The sequence below is a fragment of the Polypterus senegalus genome, chromosome 3, assembly GCF_016835505.1.
Source record: "Polypterus senegalus isolate Bchr_013 chromosome 3, ASM1683550v1, whole genome shotgun sequence".
Classification (NCBI taxonomy): Eukaryota; Metazoa; Chordata; class Cladistia; order Polypteriformes; family Polypteridae; genus Polypterus; species Polypterus senegalus.
This window is the reverse complement of record NC_053156.1, coordinates 228,108,726-228,132,943: the sequence shown is the minus strand read 5'-3', so window position 1 is coordinate 228,132,943 and position 24,218 is coordinate 228,108,726. Positions and strand designations below refer to the sequence as shown.

General features: G+C 35.3%; 1 protein-coding gene across 3 annotated transcripts in view; it reads left to right on the top strand.

Moving 5' to 3' along the window:
- Positions 1-23,696, top strand: part of nudt3b (nudix (nucleoside diphosphate linked moiety X)-type motif 3b) — an 88,321-nt gene extending 64,625 nt beyond the window's left edge. Inside the window, exons 1-5 of one of the 3 annotated variants that reach the window (XM_039748694.1) lie at positions 5,027-5,313; positions 5,710-5,820; positions 15,243-15,287; positions 16,402-16,510; positions 17,773-23,696. In XM_039748694.1, the coding sequence (XP_039604628.1) occupies positions 5,215-5,313; positions 5,710-5,820; positions 15,243-15,287; positions 16,402-16,510; positions 17,773-17,969 (561 nt within the window). In that variant the 5' untranslated portion in view covers positions 5,027-5,214 and the 3' untranslated portion in view covers positions 17,970-23,696. Of the gene's footprint in view, positions 1-5,026; positions 5,314-5,709; positions 5,821-15,242; positions 15,288-16,401; positions 16,511-17,772 lie in introns of those variants that run through there. The other 2 variants (XM_039748695.1, XM_039748696.1) reach the window with 2 other exon arrangements.
- The last annotated feature ends 522 nt before the right edge of the window (positions 23,697-24,218 follow it).

Below are 24,218 nucleotides of genomic sequence, written 5' to 3'. Positions count from 1 at the left end.
TAAAATGTCAGCTTTGGAAGATGTAAAGGTCAAAATCAACACAAATTAGATCTTTTCACCTTTTAGCAAGATCATTTAACCAACATACCAGTATATAAAGTGATAAGAGGTCAGTCAGTCTGGCATCTGTGCCCTTGATTGTGCATAATGCTGTCCAGGATCCACAAGAAGGTGAGAATGTCCAAACAACAAAAGTGACTGGTGTAACATAGTAAATCATAAGGCATGCATCTGGTCAGCATGTCATCCACAACAGGGATGGAATATCCAACGAAAAAGGCAGCAAAAACATATACAAAGAGGGAAGTGAGTGATGACACAACCAGTGAACAAAGGTTCATAAATACCCATGCTATCGAAATAGATAGACTTACCATTATACCATTAAGACAGAGAGTTTTGCTATGCTTGATTTGGTTAAAATGAATGGATTTTTAATACTAATAATTCAATGCCTTAGCTGTATTCCAGGCATTCCAAATACCTCTCTAACCTTGTCCCAGTCCTGTCTCTGGCAATTCACCCCATGAACTATATCCAGTATAGGGGAATTAACTCACTCTTCTTGATTGATCAAGTGGAGTGATTTTGTAATTCTGGATCCTCTTTTTTGCGGGGATTGCCAGGATACTCACCCTGTTACAGAGGAAAAGCTTAGTCTTGAGCTTGCAGCTTCATTCATGTTGATTTTGTCTTCATTTAATCATAGGGAGCATAGCATCTTATATATAAATGTCTACGCGTGGAAGTGTGTGTGTGTCTGTCTGTGTGTCAGCCCAGAAGTGAGAGGTAGAGTCGGGGTAAGGGCTCTACCTCCGAGGATACACAAGCAAGGTCAGCATGTCAGTCACTCGCTTAGCCGCTTATAGAAAAGTGAGGTGAGCACATCGGCAAAACAGTATCCCTTTTACTTTTCTTGGGTAAAGCAGTCAAAAATTGTACTCAAGTAAGAGTAGCGTTACTTCAAAATAATATTACTCAAGTAGAAGTAAAAAGTAGTCATCCAATAAATTACTTAAGTAAGAGTAAAAAAGCATTTGGTGAAAAGACTACTCAAGTACTGAGTAACTGTTTGATCATAATAAATGATTTATTTTTTAGAAATTTTGTAATAAGACAGACAAAAATATAAAATAATGTGCAAATTCTGCAATTTCCAAATAATAAAATAAAGAATGAGCAAAAATAAATAACATGTTTACAAAATAAAGATGCACAAATAACACAAAGTTCCAAATCTCAGTTTTTCACAACAAAGCTTTTGAAGCCAATACCTACAGTAGGTAACATTTATGTTTGAACAGTGCAAACTACTTACAGTGACAAGATATAATGTACACTGACAGTATAATACTGCATATTCACTTGCCCTCCAAATAGCACAGCTGATAGAAAATAACATTAGAACAAGGCAGCTTGTGCACGTACAAGAAGTCTCACTTTACCTTGACTGTCTGTGTCTGTTTGGTTAAAATGTGCTTGTTGTGAAGTGATGGTTAAGCTTCAGCAGGAGTTGGCTCTCATTTTTCATGTATTCTTTCTTTCCCTGTCCGCTGTCTGTGAGGACTTTGTGCGCTTTGCCGCCGCAGTTTATTTGTGGTCATGTGACTGCATGGCTACGTCTGATTTGTGAAACAGAGCCATGTGATTATTGTTGCTACATCTGATTGGTGAAACGGAGTCTTGTGATTATTGTTGCTACGTTTGATTGGTGAAATGGAGTCTTGTGACTATTGTTGCTACGTCTGATTGGTGAAACTGTCATGCAGTAGATCCACTGGCAGCTTCTCTCTGGCAAAAATATAGCGTATCTAATGGAAAAAAGTAACAAATCAAGTGTTGCCCAATGTAGTGGAGTAAGAGTAGTGTTTCTTCTTCACAAATGTACTCAAGTAAAAGTAAAATGTATGGTGCAGTTAAACTACTCTTAGAAGTACAATTTTTTTAAAAAGTTACTCAAGCAAATGTAACGGTGTAAATGTAACTTGTTACTACCCACTTCTGCCACAAAACTTCCGAAGAAACACAAAGCTGCTTAGCCGCTAATGCAAAAGCGATGCGAGCACGTCTGCAAAATGAAACCTCCTAGGACAGAGATGCCCAGAGTAGTTCTTTTCAATTACCTGACATCTCTACATTTCATTTTTTTTTTCTGACAATTTCAATAGTTTCTAGGACCCCGGGCTTATTACAGCATGGGCTTACACAGCTATATAAAACAATAATTTTTTCCCTGAAGTCAACAACTATTTTATAACTATATTGAATTAAAGTGACCTAAGCACACTTTTAACTGCCTTAATCACCAATCATTTTCTGATGTTTCCAACCCTAGCTTGTGAAAAAGTACATGCATCATTTACTGAATAAATCATTGGATTTGTAACCAAACAGCAAAGCTACAAGTTTAATTCCTGTCTACACATCATTTTGCCACCCTAAACAAGTTACTTAACTTGTTTGTGTTAAAAAAATGAAAAAATTATAAACTATTTATTGTAGCAGAGAGTACACTGATAGCATTCAAATGGGCTGTTTTAATGCTGAAAAAAGATCATTCCAAATGCATAGCCACATCTTTCTGGAAGGATCTTGCCAGTAGGTGTGTGAAAACTGATTAACAACCCTATGTAGTCTTGAAAATGATTCATTCAGAATCTATGTATGTCTGTCTTTCACCTCCCTCCCAAGAAAGTACAAATATAGCTTTTTATGACATGTAAGTAATATCCTTTTTAGGAAGCAAATCCTGTCTGTATACTTGGACCTCCCAAACCTGCCCACTGAATTACCATCAACGAGGGTTCTTTTCCTAGATCTGCTCCATCTTCACATAAGTTCCCTATAGGGTTTTTATTAAATCAAATTTAACCATAATTTCAAAAATCATATTTCAGCCTGAGGTGCTTTGGGGAGAGGAATATTTGTGAAACTCTTGTGTTTAAACATGGTATTTATTGTAGCTAATCTATGATTAGCATACTGTAGATGTATTATGACCACTTGCCATTTCGGTTGTGATTAGAGATGTTGTTCCTTCCAATTGCCTCCTTTTATGTAGCTTCAAGGTCAAATATTTTAAATAGCAGGTACATGCATTTGGCATTGAAACTTGAAGACATTTCTCTTGTTCACAAGAATGGACTCCAGTAATGTTAACACCAAGCTTGAGATGCATTAGTATTCCAATCCAACCTGGGTCTTTCATGAGCAACATGACCAAAGAACCAAAGCCACTGTCTCTAAATGAGAAGTTTGACCCCAGTGCCAATTAGGTAAGATAAAATAAATCTAACTACTTATACCAAATACTTTTCCACATAGGGTACAACGTTCAGTCCTTTCCTCTTGTAATAAATAGACATTTCCCTCTGCTGGAATCTATTGTCTTCAGCCATTCTAATCAGGCCTAATGTAACCATATAGGTAACTGGTTGAGTTCCTAAGGCCACCAGGAAAAGCTAGCCAGGAGTGCACAAGTCGGGCCAAATGTTTATAGTGTATAATATAATATAATATAATATAATATAATATAATATACGAAACTATGCCACAGCTTTTTTAAGAAAAAGAAAAAGGAACCCCAAAGCCATTCATATAATGTTGGAACTTATCTCATACCTTGCAACTTTGCCACCTTCAATGACTTTATTGTAATTTTGTGCCAATTTGAACAGTATTGATTTTTAGTTAGTTTAGTATGTTATGTTGCATTTGATCTGTTGTTGTGTGTGTGTTTGTGAGTTTGGGTGTTCAAATCCAGGAGCACCATAGAATATTAACCTGGCCCTGGTCTTAGTGGTGGAATTAGACTCTGAGAAAGGATTTTATATTGTATGTAATGTATTATCAAAATTCTTGTAAGAATTATATTTGGATTGTCCTTCTATTGCCCCTTACCCTGGATATCCTTTTTAGGTGTAACCCTCCAAGAAGCACAGGACTTCCTTAGAAACACAAGCAGTTCCACAACATTAAGGTTACAATTCTTGACTTGGATTAGTTTTTCTGTCTTTACTAATCTTTCACAGGTTGTGATTTTGAAAGGCTTTCTAACAGTTTGTGTTGTGTTTGTTAAACTATAATGAAGCATGATATTAAAATCTCTCCATACCTGGATTAATATTTTTTATGTGATGCAGCCTCTAATGTTGCAGACTTTGGTGAAATTCAAGGAGCTTATGCAATCTTGGATGACTGGATGATTACCTTACTTTTTTGAATGTTATAATTGCTTACTTTGTAAATTTCCTACTGAACAATATTTAACCAAATCATAACATCTAATTTTTTAACTTGAAATTATTTGTAAATAATTGCATGCTGTATGACCCAGGGTTTCTTCCTGACCTACCCTAAAATTGAAAGGTGACAGCTGAGTCTGGAGATGAACGGATGTGTATAAACAATTCCAGATCGATCATTTCACTTAGAAATTACTGATTAATTTGTGAAAAGCAATAAAGCCTCAAATGGAAATGTAAGTTTGCAAAATAAAACATGACAAAAGCAAAAAAGGGGGATTGGAAACAAAAATATAAAAAACATTTTCTTCTGCTGTTGTCTTTTACTAAGATAAAAAGATACAAGTAAAGGGCAAAGGTCACAGTGATGGAATATTCTTATATTATTGTATCTCTTCCATCAGTTTACTGAGCACAGTACAGTATATGAAGTGCCAGTTCCTATCGTAGTTTCATTGGTTACAAAGCAAGAACCAGTCATGCAGTGGACTCAGAACACACACACGCACACTTATCTAATTTCTAGTCAACAATCAGTTTACCACGATGCACGTTAAAAATGCTAAATTGCAAAAATGATTAAATATTCCGTTTCCTTTCAAGTACAATTTTCAGTGCCTTAATCTATTTGCAGCCTAAAGACCTATTGAAGAACAGAAATTTGTCAGCCACGCAGATCACGTCAGCCACGTAACTTACGCAGCGCAGTTGGGCACCGGTGCTGTGCCATTCTCTCTACATTTAGTGTATGAACCTAACGTACGTATTGTGTAATGGTCAAAGTTACGGTAAAAGCGCAGTGTATCTGAAAATGGCGGCGATGCCAGAGATGCGCTCGGGTTTGGGAAAATGAAGCGGAGAAGAAGCTTTTTCTTTCAGTAAACTGCTGTGATTGCTACAAAGAGGGAGGCGGTTTGCGTTCAAATTGAAGTGGTAGGGTTGTCAACTGTCGGTCTCCAAAGGCCCAGAAATGATGAAGCTGAAGTCGAATCAGACGCGGACTTACGACGGAGAGGGTTATAAAAAGCGGGCCGCCTGTCTCTGCTTCAAGAGTGAAAGCGAGGAGGAGGTGAGGCCGAGGAGGCCTGGGTGGGAGCAGGCCGCAGTTGACTGGCGATAGACGGGCGGAGCGGGGGGTGTTGGGGTTGGGTGTCTTTGCTGGGGGTAGATGGGGGTGTGGAGGTTGTTGAGGGAGCTTCTGGGAAGAAAAGGTGGGGGTCCCACCTGATCTTTGTTAATGCTGTGTGACAGTCGTGGACAGATCATAAAGTTAAGCTGCACGATTCTTGCTTTATTTATTTATTTGCTGTTTGTTTAATTATTTATTGATTCAGCTGTTTTTCAGAATGATCTCCTTTTATTCTTCCAAGAATTATTTTTTTTTCCTGATGTCTGTGTCTCGATAAGGTCGAGGGCCGCTTTGTATAACGGTTCTTAAACGCTGCTTCATTTGGGAATTTGGCAGGTTTTACTGGTGAGCAGCAGCCGTCACCCTGATAGGTGGATTGTGCCTGGAGGAGGGATGGAGCCGAACGAGGAGCCCAATGTCGCCGCTACGCGGGAGGTGTGTGAGGAGGTGAGCTGCTGCGTGATCGTCATTTTCACTTGCAACTGTTATCGTTCGATTTCAAAAGAAGACGTATTCAGTGTTAATGCGCCGCAGCGTGTGTAGTCATATTTATTCTAGTCGTAGTGCTACTTGTTTGTTTATTTACCACACATAAATTTTTCTGCTTATGACTATATCTTTGCAAAGCTGAACTTTTTTCCTTTCATAAAAATCGAACATTTGGGAAGCATCCGAACATGGATTTTTGATCTCCTTTGAATGTTGATGTTATAGACCGATCACGTTATTGTAGCATATTGACATAAATGACAATACAGAATAATTAAAAAATAAGTTAATGGTATTTATTAATTATAAGGCCCCCTAAATCCATTTCAGAATCATGAATGACTGGAGCCTATTCCAGCAGAGGCAGGTAGCAGTCATGGATGGCGTTGAAAGTGGGCATAGAAAATGATAAAAGGTGTTTAGCATTGCTACTTGCCAGATCTGGTCTCATTAAATAAATAATTTATTAAATGATGGAATCTTGTTAACAGGAAGGGTTTGAGGTGGTGGCAGTGCAGAGAGTTATGTCTGTGGTGTGTGCACAAAATAAACAGGAACACAGTTAATATAAAGTAAAATTAACATGATTTTGTAACTTGTTTGCTGAAAGAAAAATGGTTTTACTTTAACAGATACTGGAAATAAATCCCTGCTACATAAAGTAAATAGGCTATCTCCTAATTTATTTCTTAAATATATATATATATTTAGCACAGATAGGCTATTTTTAGTGTTTCTCAAATTATTTTAATGAAGTGTTCATGAGTAAAATGTACTAAGGTTTTACTTCACATGTTTGCATACAATATGAGTAATAAGACAAGGTTCTGCCAAAATAACTCTTCAGCAATTTCATCTTTTGTCTTTGTACTTGATCCAAAACATTTCAAATATGTCTCTGGCAAGATTCTTGAAAGATGCACAGATTAAGCACAAACTGAAAAGTACTGTTGACAGTAATTCCAACATAATAACTGACTTTTTGTCTTTTTTTTGTGCAATTTGCCTTCATTGTGATCATGAATATATAACAACAGATATAGAATTAAAAACTGTTTTCGAGAAATAACTATGACAACTATGTAAGTAATCTTGTATAAGTTGCATTAATCACTAGCCTGCTAATGTGTTCCATAATTTAACTAAATTCTTTTAATACTATATAGCTATTTAGATTATGTTGTTATAGTATTAAAACAAAGAAAAACATCTGAACAAACATTCCTTATTCAGAGCGGCTCAGAGCAACACATCTTTTTTAAATTTATTTTTCCAACTACCAGAAAACCAAATGAAATAAAGTTACTGTTAAAACTGGACAAAACCGTAAAATCATTTTCTCTTTATGTTTCTTGCTTCTAAGGGATGCACTGTTTGCTGTTTTTATTAATGCTTGGTGACTTTGTAATGGAATTTTCAACATTGCCCATTTTATTGATCAACAAATTTGCTACCAGCATAATCCTAATCAGACTACATCTTTCATTTCTTAGGTGGGGCTGGCTCTGTCCACATGTGGACATTGAGTTTCTGTTTGTACTCTAGTTTTCCTACTATATGCCGAAAGATGTGCAGGTAAACCTGATGTAACATTACACAACTTCTAGTTGGAGGCGATGTCAGACTTATTGTCTGCATTTGCTGATCTTGTCACCATAATATATCAAATTTCTTGACCAGATTTCACAGACTACATTTGACAACTGTATAAATACTTTCCAGCAAAGTTTCACATTTCAAAGTTTCGCAAGCTTGTGTGTCATCTAACAGAAACTGTGTCAAAGCTTTACAGGTATGGGCCTTTTTCCCATTCCCATTTTTTTTTTCCCCTTTCGTTATACCTTGTAGCAGCATTATACATGATGTAGGTTAATTGGTAACTCTGTTAAAGAAATTGTCTTATGTTGTTTGTTACCAATTCAAAGTAGACGTTGAAAGAATTTATTTCAGTGTATGTGGCCAAAGAGAGAGAGAGATATGGAAAAATATTTTCACAATGATATATCCACAACATGCAAATGTGCACAAAAATATTCAGCATGTCTTTGTGTTGTTTTTATTTATTTTCTTCTTATTGAAACTCATTGTACTCCTTTAGTAATATAAATGAGAACCATAGAATATAAAACATTTTCCTGGCTTGCATTATGTGGATGTGAAAATGTAACTGAAGCCTAAAACAGTAAGATAGTATCAATAAGTTTTTCCACCATGTTGATCCTGTTACTCAAATTAAGTTACAACATTTAGGCCAGTAAAGTCTGATCCCTCTTAGCTGGAAGATGGCTGCTGAGTTCTCCAGCTGCTGACCTCCTGGTAATTGTGATGGATATGCATATGAAAGGTGCATTGAGCTGTATAAAAATGATCTCCTATGTTGTACTAAATGTGTTTCAGGCACTGTGCTCTTTTCTTGTGTTCTTGAAAGCAAACCAGTTGCTCTGTTAGAATTTTGACTAGTTTTAAATTTTGAATGTAGCATCATGAAGTGAACCATGCCATGGTGTCTTCTATCAAGTCTTTCAGGAAGGAGTAGTATATTTCCATATGTGATGTTGAGCAGACCTATAAGTGTAAATCTTCTACAAAATATCAGCAACAATGAAAAATACAGTTTCCTCCAGAATTATTGGCATACTTTGTAAATGTAAATTTGATGTAAATTAATGTCTTAATTGTTCATTAGCTTGGCCTTACGCTCATGAGAGAAATCTAACCTTTAACAGAAGCTCATGAACAGAACCTAATTAATGCCTATTCCCTTTCATATTTTATCTTTTAAAAGCATACCGATTCATTATGACTTAACTGTTACACTGGGGTATAAATATGAGGTAACAAAAAGACCAAACCTCTCTAGTTATTCCACAGTATGGGTAAGACCAGAGAATGCACACATGAAGTGAGACAAAAGGTTGTTGGCTTTCATAAGCTACAAATCACTTGTAATAAAATACCTGCACACTTGAATATCCCAATTTTCAGTATTAGAGCAATAATTAATATATTTGAAAAACTGTAGGTGTAATAAACCTGCCTGGAAAAGGACAGAAGCTTATTTTGCTTTTATCTACTGTGAGGATCCATCCATCCATCCATTTTCTAACCCGCTGAATCCGAATACAGGGTCACGGGGGTCTGCTGGAGCCAATCCCAGCCAACACAGGGCACAAGGCAGGAACCAATCCTGGGCAGGGTGCCAACCCACCGCAGGACACACACAAACACCCACACACCAAGCACACACTAGGGCCAATTTAGAATCGCCAATCCACCTAACCTGCATGTCTTTGGGGATTTTTTTCCAAGGATCACAGTGGGACAGCTGCAGCAGTTGATTGCATTTTGGACTACCAAGTCTTCAAAATTACAATTAATTGCCACCTCTCTGCCATGAAACTAAGAGACATGCCAGTTGATGTCAGACCACCAGCATAAATGTCTGGAGCTTTTTAAAGAATAGTGGAATATTTATTAGAACCATCAAATGAAACATAAAAGTAATGCGTTTTTTTCAGAAAATACTTGCTGTGGGCTATCTTAAAGATTTTAATTATTGTCTGAAAATAAACACTTTTATTGCTTTTATCGCTTGGTCTGTTGTATGGTAAAACTGCTAAGTAAATCCATGTGGTGCAAACTGAAATATTTCACTGTCCTTGCCATTTGTGGCACAATTAGCCTCTTTGTGCATTTTAGAAACTGTATACAAAGCACATACCTTGTTGAATGTCCAGCATCAGATCAACTACAGTTGCCTTTCTAAACCTACAGCATGCCACAGTATATTAATGTCATTCAGAAGAGCTGCACTTTTATGCAGGATTAATTAGTTCATAACCGTTTAGGTGCAGGTTGATAACATTGTTTCTTTACAGTAATAATTTGTAGAAAATAATACTTCTGCCAATTCAGTCTAATATATGCTCATATAATTACATTCTTCTTCCATTCATTTCCAGAAAAGAGACTTTTTTATATACTTTTATGGTTAACTTACTTAAAGCAGCAGGAGAATTGTGCTGCTGTATGAGCTGCTAACACGAGTGTGCCCTTTCCCGGGCACTGTATTAGAAATCGGAGTGGCTCACAGATGAGTAAAAGAGGAGCATGTATAAAATATACAAATTGGTGTAATTGCTGTCAAGTAAAAATTTAAACAGTAAACTAATTCGTTGCTGAAGTTGCACAAAATGTTTCTCTGTTTTAAGATAGATGAGTCTGCAGATTCACTTTCAACTTCATACATTGCGATCTGTTTGAGATATCGCAGGAAAAATTGAACCGTCTCAACAAATTTCCATGAAATGTTAAGTGTGCCAAATTTCAACAAAGTTGGTTCACAGTGACCAAGTTGTTTCATGCGGATAAAGATATAGACACAGCTTTCAAAGCAGGTGATTTTTACATTGTGTGTGAATGGATCTAAAAAGAACAAGTGCTATTAACATGGAAAAAAAGGAGCCAATAATTGACACAAACATTTTGAGTGCTGAATTTTCTTTTTGTGAGGAATTTGTCCTTTGAATGATTTAATCTCAATGAAGGCTCAGAGTTTTCCCATAATCTGAGCATAAGATCAAACTAGTGAACAATGCAGACGTTTTTATAACCTTTTTAAAGGTGCCAATAATTCTGAATTCTAGAGGAGTTGTTGAGCTAAACGTCTTCTAGGCTCAGGGTTTAATATGAAGGTGAAAATTATGAGAGTACTTCATCATAAGTAAAGTGTGCACTCTTACAGTTTGATTATAATCGGGTCATGTGTGCAAACATTGTAGTGGACAAAGTGAAAGGCAAGGCTTAACCAAGTTTATGTTAATGTATCAGGCAAGATTCTGAAAGCCATTAAGAAAAAAAGTGTCACAGAGATATTTTTATGGATATGTTATTGTGTAAATGAATTAATGTTCAACTTGAGATATTCTGATACTTGGTTATAAAACACATATTGTGAAAACATGCACTTCAGCACTGGAAAAGCTATAAAAATATGAATAATCCCTCTTTGAAATGAAGAATGAGGAACTGGTCTTGCAAAGAACATAGTGTGACCTTTGGACTTAATGTAGATTTAAGCTATTATAGTAATTAAATATATGTACTGTAAATGTATGCAGTTTTTAAAAAATGTTATTTATTAAATCATTCATAATGGTTAAGGGTAAGAAAAGCTTCTTCCTTAACACACTTATGAATAAATCAAAGTTTAATGGGGTGCAGTTTTTATTATTTGGGTTCCTCTTAGAATGGATGTTACTCAGACAAAAGAAATATTACGTTTTTAACTTGCTCAGAGAAAATGAACAGTCTGTAAATAAAGACAAATAATTATTTACGGCCTGTCCTCTCACTTCATTTTAGCATATCACCTGTCTATTTGTAGTTGAACTGAATTAACATCTTTTTAAACAGGAATTTGCCACATACTGAAAAAGAGTTATTTTACAAGACATTAGTAATTGGCACCTACATAATAACTGCATACTTGGTACTTTAAATTCTTGAATGTCTTGCAAGCCATTATGTCAGTGTGGTTCACAATTAGCCATGGGTGTATTTTCTCAAGTTTTAATGTAGCACAGAATCCTGGGGAGGTAGACAGGACTGGAACTTGTCTGTCTCATGGCATATAACCACTAGATCATATTGGAACAATTTAGTTGTTCTAATTTAGACTATGAGAGAAAAACCGGACCCCTGCAGCAAAACTACATATGTTTTTTTTTGGTTTTTTTTTTCTTGTGTGAAAAATTCTTTATTTTCTAGCAGCAAGTTGTTAATTTTATTTCATAGAGAAGCTTTCACAGAGCAAACTATTGCAGTACACTTTATTAAACCTGCTAAAATACAACATTGAGCAACAAGATTACAAGAACATCTTATAGATTTTAATGACACGGTACCTCATAGAGTTGGAAAAAATGTAATATTGGCATAAACACCCCAATACTGACAGTGCATCACTTGGTAGAGATGTGCTACAGGATCGCTCAGAGTTTCACCTACTTGGGACTTTTAAAATTACAGGTAGGAGTTTCTATAGCCCAGCTAAATGACCAGCTGCTGATCAAGCACCTCATCAATGATGGGGCTTATTGTGTGACTGCGTGACACTGGTAGTGATGGCTGCTACATATTTATTCACGTCAAAACTGATTTTCTTCACAGAAGTGACAAGATGAAAAATAATTAGAGTTAAGTTGAAAATAAAATAAAATTGAGAATTATGTGCAGAATTGCCATCAAATAGAAACCGTTGAAACATGAGACACACTGTTTTTGGATTATAAATTGTGTTAGCTATCAATTAATGCATGTGTGTGGGTATGGGGTATATTATATAAGCATGAAATATAAGTTACAAGATTATATTTTACATGTTCATACATTAAACCTACTGCCAAATCATCAGCCTCTTACTGAAATACATTGTAGAGTTTAGTAGAAACACATTTTTACTGGCCTGGGTGCTCATTCAGAACGAAGTCTTGACAGGGCAGGCACCAGCTTCTTGTGCTGCTGTTGTGAAAAATTGGGAACTGAGAGAATGGGTGATTTTGATTTTGACTCTCAGTAATGCTCACCTCATTTTGTACCCATTAAAAATAAATGTGCAGAAGTGTGTCTTTATTGAGCATGTTCATTTATATTAACAGCTTTACATGTTGTTCATTTTAATTAACATGTCTGTCTGTAACATGTGCCTTGTGAAGGTCTTTACACTTACTCTGCTGCTTAAAAAGTGTAATAAAATAAGAAGTTATTTCAGTTATTCATGCAAAATAACTCGCCACAGTAAATATCAAAATATTCAAAAACAAATCGGAAATTAAAATGTTAATTCCCTTGATTGGTGGAAGATCTTTTTGCAGTAGTAACATCCATGAGTAATTTTATTTGCTACTTACTAGCTACTCGCAGCCAGTGCTCAGCTTTACTAGTGTTGAAATTACGCCACAGAGTTGTTAATGGAATCCTGTGTGATCTTTGAGCGGCTCAAAGATGTTCACTATTAATTGAGCCATTCTGTTTTTGTTTTTGCTTAGAAGGGTTATCTTCCCTAAAGGTGAATTTTCATCCCAGGTCTTTAGTAAACTAAAGTGTGTCACTAGGAAAGATTAGGCTGGTATTGGCTATGTTTCTGTTACTGCAAAGAATCACAAAACTATAATGCTACTGCCGCTGTCCTTTATGTTGGGATAAGGTTAGCAGAATGTTGTTTCATGTTTATCCAGGGCAACATGTATTTAGGCCAAAATAATTTATTTGCCTGTCATCAGCTCACCAAACCATTTCCAGCACATTCCAACACACTTCCAAATATTCCTTTGCTAAAAATCTGCTACACATCACTTGATTTTCTTCCTTTTGCTACCATCCCATTAAAACAGTGTGTCTGCAGTAGTCTTAAAACACTGAATCATCCACATTTTTAGTTATCTTAGTAAGAGACCTCTATAGCTCCTTTAAAGCAATTTCAGACCTGACACTGGTCTCTGTCTGCATTTCTTTTAATAAGCCACTTCAGCTTTGTCAGGGTAGCCTGAGGAATTATCTTAAAAGGATTATTTAATGTTTGCTTCATACAATAGATATTCCTTAATTCTTCATTAAGGAAAATTTTGAATTTGTAAAATTACTGTCATTGAATAAGAGTATAATGCCTATTTGAAGATTTATATTGTTAACATTACATTTTAGTTTCTAATACTTCACTAGTTTTTCACATGTAAATCTTTCACATGTAAATGATGGGGAGCTCTTTTAGCATATTTTCCACCAAAAATAATATTAAGGAAGACAAGTGTACAAAAGTAATGATTTACTCTATTAATAAGTACAACAGGGACAAATTCAAAAGTAACAGAAATCTTTCAGAGTACTTCCAGATATATATATGGAGTATCTCATACTACTCTTGGTTGAAACTGGACTGCTATTGTAAAGGTTGTCATTCACATGTTTCCATTGTTCATCGGTTTCCCCAATAGAACAGCTGAAAGACTAATTAGAAGAGGTTTGAGCAGAAGATGGTGTTTCCCAAACCGATCACACCCATGTAGCCATATAAGCATCCTTAGTGAATGAAGAAACTTATGTGAGCAGGAAAGAACAAGTTTCAATTAATGTTTAGCACATTTATCATTTTTCAGTTGCGATTTTAACAGGGTTAATCAAAGGTGATTTCTTACTGTTTATATGGAATTATATCTTTCCATATCAGGATATTTTAGGACACTTTTGCTGTGGAGATGGTGTTGCTCATTCACATGTAAACAAATTTAAGATCACTTGTGATTTACAAACAGGCAGTCAGTTGAAAGCATTTAAGAATATGTATTTCTGTGTATGGACAATTTGTAAGCCATTCATAGAAACATTTAGAAAACAATCATGTACTGGTATTCATATTTTACACTGAAAAGATGCTGGAGTTTGTCTGTGGGTATTTGAGCCTAGCCAGCCAAAACAACATTTGTGAGGTCAGGTTGAGAAGATTTCCCTCACAGTGTTACAATTCATCCCAATGGTGTGTGGGCCACTCGAGTTCATCCACACCAAACTCAAATCATGTCTTTATGGACCTAGCTTTGTTCACAAGGGCACAGTCATGCTGGAACAAATAAGAGAAGAGCCTTCTCCAGACTGTTGCCACATAGTTGGAAGTGCACAATTATCTAAAATGTCTTTTATGTTGTTGCATTAACAATACCCTTTAGTGGAACCAAGGGGCCTAGCCCAAACCCTGAAACATCCTGCATTATTCTGGGCTGGGTAAAAGTTACCAAGTTTGTTGCTAAGTTTGTCTACTTTTGCACCTTAAGATTAACTTCCACATCCACTTAGAGTTCCTATTTACGTAACTATCTATTAGTGTATTGATACTATTTGTTAGTATTTCACGTAGGATTCCCCTTCACACACACTCGCACAGAGATCCTAGTCTTCTAGTCACACAAATACATTTGAGTGATGCCTTACTGCTAGTCACTCGGTAATTTCCCACATATGATTTCTTCAACATGAATACATTCAGACTGATGCCTCAAGCCTTCTCAGTGCTACCCATAGGGACTCTCTATCAACAGCACTAACAAGCATACAAGTGTCTCTGAGACACACAAATGCGCAACACTCTTTGTTTATATAGACGATACATGAGTTTATTTTCACAGACATTCAGATGAAATGGTCTGTCTTTCTGTCTCTGACATGTCTTGGTCTCTGATGTCATTTCCAATGGGGTGAAAATGAGTTGATTTAGGCTGATTTAAAATAATGTAATGTACAGTAAAGTAAAACTTTGTGAGTGGTATTTCTGTTTAGCTCATGTGAAAAAGAGGTGTATAACTTTTTTTTTTTTTTGCTATTGTCAGGCTGGTGTGAAAGGCACATTGGGAAGATTAGTAGGTGTGTTTGAGGTGAGTTCATTTTATATTTTAATTAGAAATATTAATATAAATATAATAAAGCTCAGGATTGCACTAGGGAAAAAATGAAATGTTAAGTAAAATTCTTAACAGCTACAAATTGAGTTGAGATAGTTTTATTGTTTTTTTTTTTTTTTGTTGTTTTTTTTTTGTAAATCTTGTGACCTTGAATTAGATTAAGGTCTCTTATGGATAAGATGTCCTAATAATAACAGATAAATTCTAAAAGCTATATTGTTTTTATTTTGTCATCATAAATAATAGTCTAGCACTACATGTGGTGCTTCAGTGGAATGGGCTTGTATATTTTTTCTGTGGCATTCTTTTTCTAGTCACTGTGATTTTCTTTTTCTGAAAGTGCTGGATAAGTCTACTTTGACATTATATAAAACGTTTTATAGCACTCTGTCAAAGGATGATGTACATTTTTATGGAAAGAGCAACAGTAGCTAGTGAATCTTACTGCTGCATACTCTGCTGTTGTCCATCCCAGGTTTTCCTGCTGACTGGCTAGACTTCTATGGGTAGCCCTCTTTACTAGTGTAATCATTTTTTTAATGTGGAGTAATTTAATCAGTATTTACTTTATAAATTAACTTTTTGTTGAATACCATCTCAAACCGGTACATAATACAGTTTAAGCTGTATGTGAAATATCTCACCCGAGGTGACATACAGAACTTTCCTTGTGGTTTCCAGTTTACTGCCTTATCAACTCATCACAGTGCCTATGTATTATAATGATGTGGCAATATAATCTCTAAGAAATGGAATATACAGATGTGATTTTAATTATTATAAATTTGCAGACAATATCCACTAAAACTGCCAGACCTGACAGGTTTAACATCAAGTAAAGTTTGCTTCTGATGGGCTCTTGCAAAGTACCAAAGCTCAGGCATTTAGTGGTATTTGTATATATAATCGTATTTGAATTTCATTTAAACTGATGTGTGCCTGGAAACCTCACTTTGTGACTTACTTTAAAAATATATTCTATTGTTGACAGATGGCTACTAAATAGTGATGATATTATCATGTTATTAATATGTATTATACTTATAACATCAGTATTTTATAATTTATCTTTTTTTTTTTTAAACAGAACCGTGACAGAAAACATAGAACTTATGTTTACGTCCTTATTGTAACTGAGGTTCTGGAGAACTGGGAAGACTCTGTAACTATTGGTAAGTTTTCCCAGAAGACCCAAGGTAATTATGTCTTGGCACTTTCTCAAACATTACTAAACATACTACTACTACTAAACATATTTGACCTTTTTTTTAATTTGGGAACAGATTCACAAATTTATTCTTTTCTTGTATATATAAACCTGAACATAATCTGAAAGTCAAAGTAAACTTCTCTCAAATGCATAAAAATAAATGAGCAGAGGGCTTAGAGAACTGAAGTAAAAATAAGTAATCATGATGATGAAGTTAAGACAGAAGCCCCTTTTCAACCTATGTTGATTCAAATTGGCCTGAATGTACTTTGCTTAGGCACAGTCTGACTTGGATTAATACACCTTCTCATTTCTTTAATTTTCCATTAACCTGATGTGATGCGAGGCGTGAGGCAGATGGAGAAAGCACACTAAAAGTTAGTGAAAACAGTTTCCTGTATAAAACACAATTCCTATTGATGTTAACTATGATTTTACATAAAGAATATTTTACACACTATCATTCTTATTTTCATTAAAGGGGTTGTGGTTGCAGCACAGGCAGACAAATGCCATCTAACAGCAGACTGTCCAACCAGCTACTCCTAATCTCCATTTTTGCATAGTCATGATCTAGAATTGATGAAGTTCTTATTTATCATGATTAAGTTTAAATGCACCAGACTCTTTTTAATATAAATGAACTGTGAAGAAACAAGTTACTACATTTAGCACAGGTAAGGTATGGATCAACCAATTATTTGAAAAACATTACTGCATATATGGGAGACAAAGTGAACGTGGAAGTGATGGGAAAGATGGTTTGGGCAGATGTTTTTCAGTGTTAAAATGAATAGGATGTGTATGGAGATGCTGAATGTGTAACTAGACAGACACAGGTTAGGATTTGAACTCAAGAAAAAGGTAAAAAAAAAAAAAATAAGACTGATGTTGTAGAGGTAATAGTAACAATGATCATTGAGCAAATAAATTGACATTTGCAGGGAAATGTATATACGAGTGAATAGACCATTGTTTAAAAAAATGAACAGACAATGGCTTAAGTGTTTTGAAAGAGGAAGCCAAAAGGACAACTCTTTAACTTGGATCAAGTCAAAAGTAATAGCTAGTAGACAAAAGTTATACACATTTAAATTGTTTTCTAGAATCTGAGTGAGTCTCCCTTTAGTGCTGTATGGCTTCCTGCATAGCAGTGAAACGGTAATTGAATTCAAGTCCTTGCCTTCATGTTGTTCACAGTGTGGTGATTTGAAAAAATCAATCACACTTCTTCTTTTCTGTTTGCAGGAAGAAAAAGGGAATGGTTCAAAATAGAGGATGCCATTAAAGCCCTGCAGTTTCACAAGCCAGTTCAAGCCTCGTACTTTGAATCTTTCCAGCAGAGCTGCCTCACCAGTAATGGGACACCCTTGGTGGCAGCATTATCCGGCGACTGTAACCCCAGCTACAGCATTAACCAGAGCTCTGTCTCTGGTATCAGATAACTAATACATAAACTTCTCTTGCTTATTTTCATTACCTCCCACCCCCCAATCCCCACTCCCTAACAGTTAAGTGCCAACCAGGCAAAAGTTAAAAGAAAAAAAAAAAACCCTGAAAGAATGAAACTTGTGTTAACTTTTAATTGTACTTTATTATTTGCTATTGCATGAGCGATTTTTCATTCACTTGGTTCCATGAATTTATTGGCAGTTACAAAATGTAATTGCTTTCTACTCTTCTAATGTACAAAGTACTTTGGGTCTGAGCTTTGAGAGAGAAAAAAAAACACATTTTTCATTATTTTTTTATCCTCATCCAGATAATCTGTTTTGGGGGTTTCAAAAGTTGTATGTAAGGAGTAGTGAGGGACTTTTGTTGCTCGTCATGTTTGCAGCCATTCGCTTTGTAAATCACAAAATTTGGATTGCTGATTGTTTCAATACAGATACTGCACTTGTTTTCCCAATTGTTTCTATATAGATAGTGCACTTACACCTCTCACTCATCTGTGTATCTCTCTTTCTCTCTCTCACCATCGTGACATAGCGGACTTGTTTGCCATGTGTGAATTTTCTCTCTCATACTCCTCTGTAGCCATCAGGAGTCCATCATAAGCAGCATATAGTATGTTCAGACCCCCACTCTCCCCCCATCTTCATTTAAAATAGTGCCATCCTTGTGCCTGCTCTGAGAGAAAACCCAATGATTATTAATACTGTTAACTTCTTTATCTATAAACAAGAGAATGGGACTGGGACAGAGAATCTTAAGGTAAAGCTATCTGGCTTGGCAGGGGCAGTCGTGGTCCAAATATGTGAATGTTTTCAAAATCTTGCTCTCCTCATAAAACTTGGTCCACATTGAACGTTTCTGCCTTCTCATGTTAAAATGCTGCAGTTATAGTGAACAGTTGTTTACAAAATTTGTATTTTGATTGTGAAACAAAGTGGCATTTTTCTTTGGGGCAGATACACATTTTTATCAGTACTGAATATGTTTATTGAATATTTGCATTTTGTGATTTCCATTTTATGACATTTTTAGTTTTGTGGAAATTTCACTAAGTGATGAAGGTGGCAAGCTTACAAGTTGGTCATAGAAAATATTCTGACGAACAAATCGGCACTGGCGTCTTATCAGTATTGATCTCTCCCTGCCAATTGGAACACCCTGTGAGAATCATCAAGTATTTTTTATTGTAATTTTTTTAACCTCCTAATGAACACTAGACTGTATGTAGGCAGTGATGTTGGGAGGCTTTTGTAGGTCTTATCTATACCTGATACATAGGGTACCCTTTCTGTCTGTCTGCCTCTCATCATTTCACTTAATTTTTCTTAAAGTTTCTTTGCACAGCAATCAACTTTGCAAGAAATAACGTGTATATATATTTTTTCTAGTATATGAAACAAAAACACTGTACAGTTGAAACTTTGTTTTGCTTTATTTTTAAGCTAAGGACGACCCAATTATTTAATTTAATTTTTCTAAAAAAAAAAATTAAATAAAAAAAAAAAATCTGTTAAATTATTGAAGCCAACACTGCATCATTTGCCATGATGGGCATGCAGCATATTGGCTTGAAACTGTGAAACTTGAGTGTCTGGAGGTTATAAATGCGTTTTGCATTTAATATAGATTGTCACTTTACATTTTATTTTTGGGATGGGAGGGGCACCGGGAATTTTTTTTTTAATATTATGTAGATAGACTGTGGTACTTTTTGACTCATTATTAAAAAAAAAAAAAGCTGTATTATATTCTTCAGCTGAGTTCATGATGATTGTAACAATATTAATGCGTGTTTTATTATTATTGTTCTTGTTACTTTTGCAACGTCCCTAGGCAACCTGTTTGATATGTGCGCTCAGCCTGCATGTATGTAGCATAGTCTGCTTTGTCTTATTTCTGCATCTCATTTTTCTCTGCATTCTTTACTGCCATCGTTTTTCCTCCTTAGTATCACTTGTTCCATATTCTTATATTTTACCAGACATAAAATTCTAAAAAAGGCGTGACTCATCAAAATCTAATTTTTTGAAACCAACATTTTCATATTGATAAAGTTTTCTTAATTAGGTTTAGAAACTAACATTTTCATACTGATAGTTTTATTAATCAAGTTTAATGATATCAGCCTTGCATCAATTTTCTTTCTTTCAATTGCTGCCTTAAGTTCCACTTAATCTGTTTCTTCCATTCTCTTCAAAACATGCACAGATCACATTTTCTTATAGCATATTTTCTTATCTCTTTTGATAATCTGCTTTTTTTCCTTGCGTGAAATGTGCACCTCTGTCTGCACTGAAAAGCCCAAAAGGGTGATGGTTTTTCGGGATTTTATTTCTCTATATAATTGTCTTGAAAGTCATTTGAATGTAGGATGTGTTCAGCCGCTTTCTGAGTGGTCCGTGTATAGTGAATTCAGCATTTTCTTGCTTTAACTTACTGCCTTTTTTGTGCTAGGGCTGGGGCAGTTGTGTTTTGACAACCACTATTCCTAAATGGACCGCATTATGTACAACCCTTCTGTCAGGACCTTAATTTGAGCTCAGAAATTTCTTTGAAAAGATGAAACACTTTTTTGTGAAAAGGATCGTCTCATTGAATGGATAGTTGCTAAACTGGGCAATCTGTATCAGCTAATTTAATGGACAATTAATTCAACTGAATAAGATCTTTAATGTTGGAATACACCGCAGTTTAATCTGAATGCTCTGTTATTTAATACCTCATCACAGAATTATGTGTTCAGTATAGCCATGCAGATAATATACATACTGTTGCTTTGAAATACATGTGTTCTGAATCATGGTTATTAGTCCATGTGCAGTCTGCACATCAGAGACTATAGGGCGCCTCGCAGGAAAATACAAGCTACACCTAGAGAGATGTTGATGGGTGTTTCATATTTAAATTACCAATGAATGTACATGAACATATTCCACTAGCAGCTCAGTGTCTTTTTGTGTTTGCCAAGCATAGTATATTTGGGATTTCAGTTCCTTCAACCAGTTCAGTCAGTATGGCATATTCTCCTGGTGGCCCCAGATGTTTAGTTCCTACTTTATCAATATGTAAATATTTATAGAATATTCAGTAAACAAAAATGGACATTGTCTCAGCCCTTGTGTGTATATGTTTTGTACGTGCGTGTGCCTATATCTGTAGACTTTCTTTCATTCACCCCCTCCTTTTTTCCTCACTACTTGGGGTTGCAATTAAGTACAGTTGATTAAGTTCACTGGTAAAACTGCACAAGTTTTTGTTTAAAGTGACTGCCGCATGAATCCTCACACTGTCGTTTTTAGAGTTTTCATTCTGTTTTAACTTTCCCTTAACACACACATTTCTTACACCACCCCCATCTAGTGGTATTTCTCTAATTAGCCACACAATTCTACTTGACACTTAAAACATATTTGTCTTTCTTTATTACAGATCACTTTAGCAAATGTATGATAAGCACCATGCTATAAATGATATTGGTCTGTCCTGTAAACAGTTGCTCCCTAGTCAGCAGTTGGATAAGAACTGAAATTCTGCTTTATCTGCAAATACTACTGAAAGGAAGGTTGACTTTTCTGTTGTAAATCTATGGGAAGGTCATAAAGTACATGTTGTGTAGAGTTGCCTCACTAGTGTGCTATCTGGTGCTTCTCCTAAGCATTAATTGCAAACTCTGAATGTCCATAATGTTTCCTCCACAGGCATTCAGGTGCAGGGCTTTTACTGTGTCACTGAAGACCAAGTGGAGCTTGTGTGTCTTACTACTTTTGTTTACGGCTGTCTTGGGTGCTGACAATGGAGTTGAAATTATGACAAGGTCTTCCGTGTAGATGTTTACATTTTATAGCATCTCTAATACACGTAGTGTGGAACTCCTTATGAGAGACACTAGTTTTAGGCCAAACCCACTTAATCAGTGGAGCATAATTGTCCCTAACTGGACAAACATCTGTGTTGTAAGTAGACATGCATAAGTTAGATTCAGAATTGGTTGGCTGAGTAAGGTTTTGCCAACATTTACTTACAGTAAATGCCCCGTTTAATTTCGACAACTTTTTTTGGCAGCACCTGTTTAGTTTCTAGAGTGTATTGCCAAGTAAGAAGAAAGAGGCCATAGATGTTAAATGCACAGTTCTCCACTATCACCAGAAGTAAGAGATTACCTTGTGATGTCTGTTGTTGGTGTAGAGGTTGCTTGCTTGCTTTTCTTTTTACGTCTAATGTAGAATAACCACCCTTCATGACATTTCCACTTATGCCATTTTCAAACAGCACTTCTAAAAGTGCCTTTGGATTGCACATACCTGTTTTTGGACTTGAGAGTGGTGCTTTTGATATCATATCCTAGTGAGGAGATTTTAAATATATCTGCATGTATGAATTTGTATTTTTCATCTGGAAGTATTGGGGAGAACCTTTGTGCATGGTCTTCTAGCCATGTCTAACTAAGACAAAAAAAGAAGTAGCACAGAGTCTTTTGCAATTGGCCATTTAAAGTTTGGGAACAATGGCAGTCTATGTCTGTTAAGGCTAAGCTTTTCTACCTTTAAATGCACATTGCATCATATTTTTTTTCTAGATGGCAGTTTGCTGTGAAAGCAGCAACAGTAAAAGCATTGAAAAGCTGCTTTTAATTTAGAAATGAGAAGGGTACAGTATTTAATATGGCAATCCCCAAACCAAAGTATTTATAAAAATACCTACTTACTGAGCCAAGTGACATACATGTTTGGTTTTACATTTTATTTTTATTTTTTTTTTTTTATAAATAAAATGAGGAATTGGGAACAAAGGGGGTGAAAGCACATGGTTAATGGAGAAAACCTAGTGTGCTGGAAGAGGTGCTTGTGTTGACTGAACATAACTTAAATATTTAAAAGAAAAAAAGTCTTTTAACATACTGAATTGTGATGTTGATTAATGATGTTCTTATGTCTTGTGCTTTTTAAACTGAGCTATACTTCAAAACCATTTTATATATATATATATATATATATATATATATATATATATATATATATATATATATATATATATATATATATATATATATATATATAATATCTCACTCACCTCCAAGGTTCTGGTGGTTTTTCCTGTGTAAAAGCCTTAGCTGGAAAATGTGACTGCTCATTTATTTAATCACTAAATACAGATGCAAATCTAAACAATTGTAAAATGAAAAAAAAAACAAAAAACAAAGGATCATCTGGAAAATTTGCAAACCACACCTGTTAACTTTCATTTATTTAGAAATGCCACTTTAGTTATATGGCATTTTTTAATACAAAACAAATCCAATAAAGAAAATGTGTACAGACCTTGGCCATAATTAAGTTTGCATGGACATCAGATGCCTTAATATCGGCTTGTTTCCCCGAAATTCCTTAATATACCGAGTAACAGAGTTTCCTTTTTGGTTCGATTTAAATTTCCAGCAGGTGGCAGCATTGTACAAAAATGCTTCAGTCTCTCCTGGGTCTGTTTTGGAATTGGAAATGTGGCTGGTTTGCTGAATTTTTAAGATGGTCCTGCTCACCCCAAGCCTATTTAGGGGATATTGGAAGGGATGTTTTTGATATTTTTTTAAGAGTATGTCACTGGAACTTTTTCTAACAGATTATAAAATGAATTAAGTACCTAATAAAGGAAAGAAGAGACTGAAGATTGTAATGTGTTTGTGCCAACAAATAAACACCAGTGTTTCTCAAAACTAAAAACGTTTTACTTCATTTTATCACACTTTTCCCCCTCAGTCATATTATTCATTAACCTGTGTTTTTAATAAAGATAAAACTAGTTTGAAAATTGACATTTTTGGTCACATAGTTAAATACACACAAGATTACAATTGTTGCCAAAGAGAGGAAACTGTTGAATTTATGAGTCTTTTTTGGTTTAGCCTTGTTTTTCCAGGTTGGCAGATGTGTTTCCATTGATAATATGATTAGCCACTCTTGTTTAATTTATTGTTTTCTAATTTAGCATACATTTATTTTCCCTCAGTGACCACAGGTCTACTTATTTGCAGCTTTCACTGTATAACTAAAAGACATTTGCTGGATTACTTTACTGCAATGTGTTTGGTGCTGAAGATAGAAGAGGATTACAGTTGACGCTTAGCAGTAGGTCCTTTTTTAACACTGGAAGTCTACTGACAAAATGTTTTGACAGATACAAGGTTTATGGTTATTGTGCAGTTTGCATGAGGTTCCAAAATCCCATTGAATTTTCTTAAGATA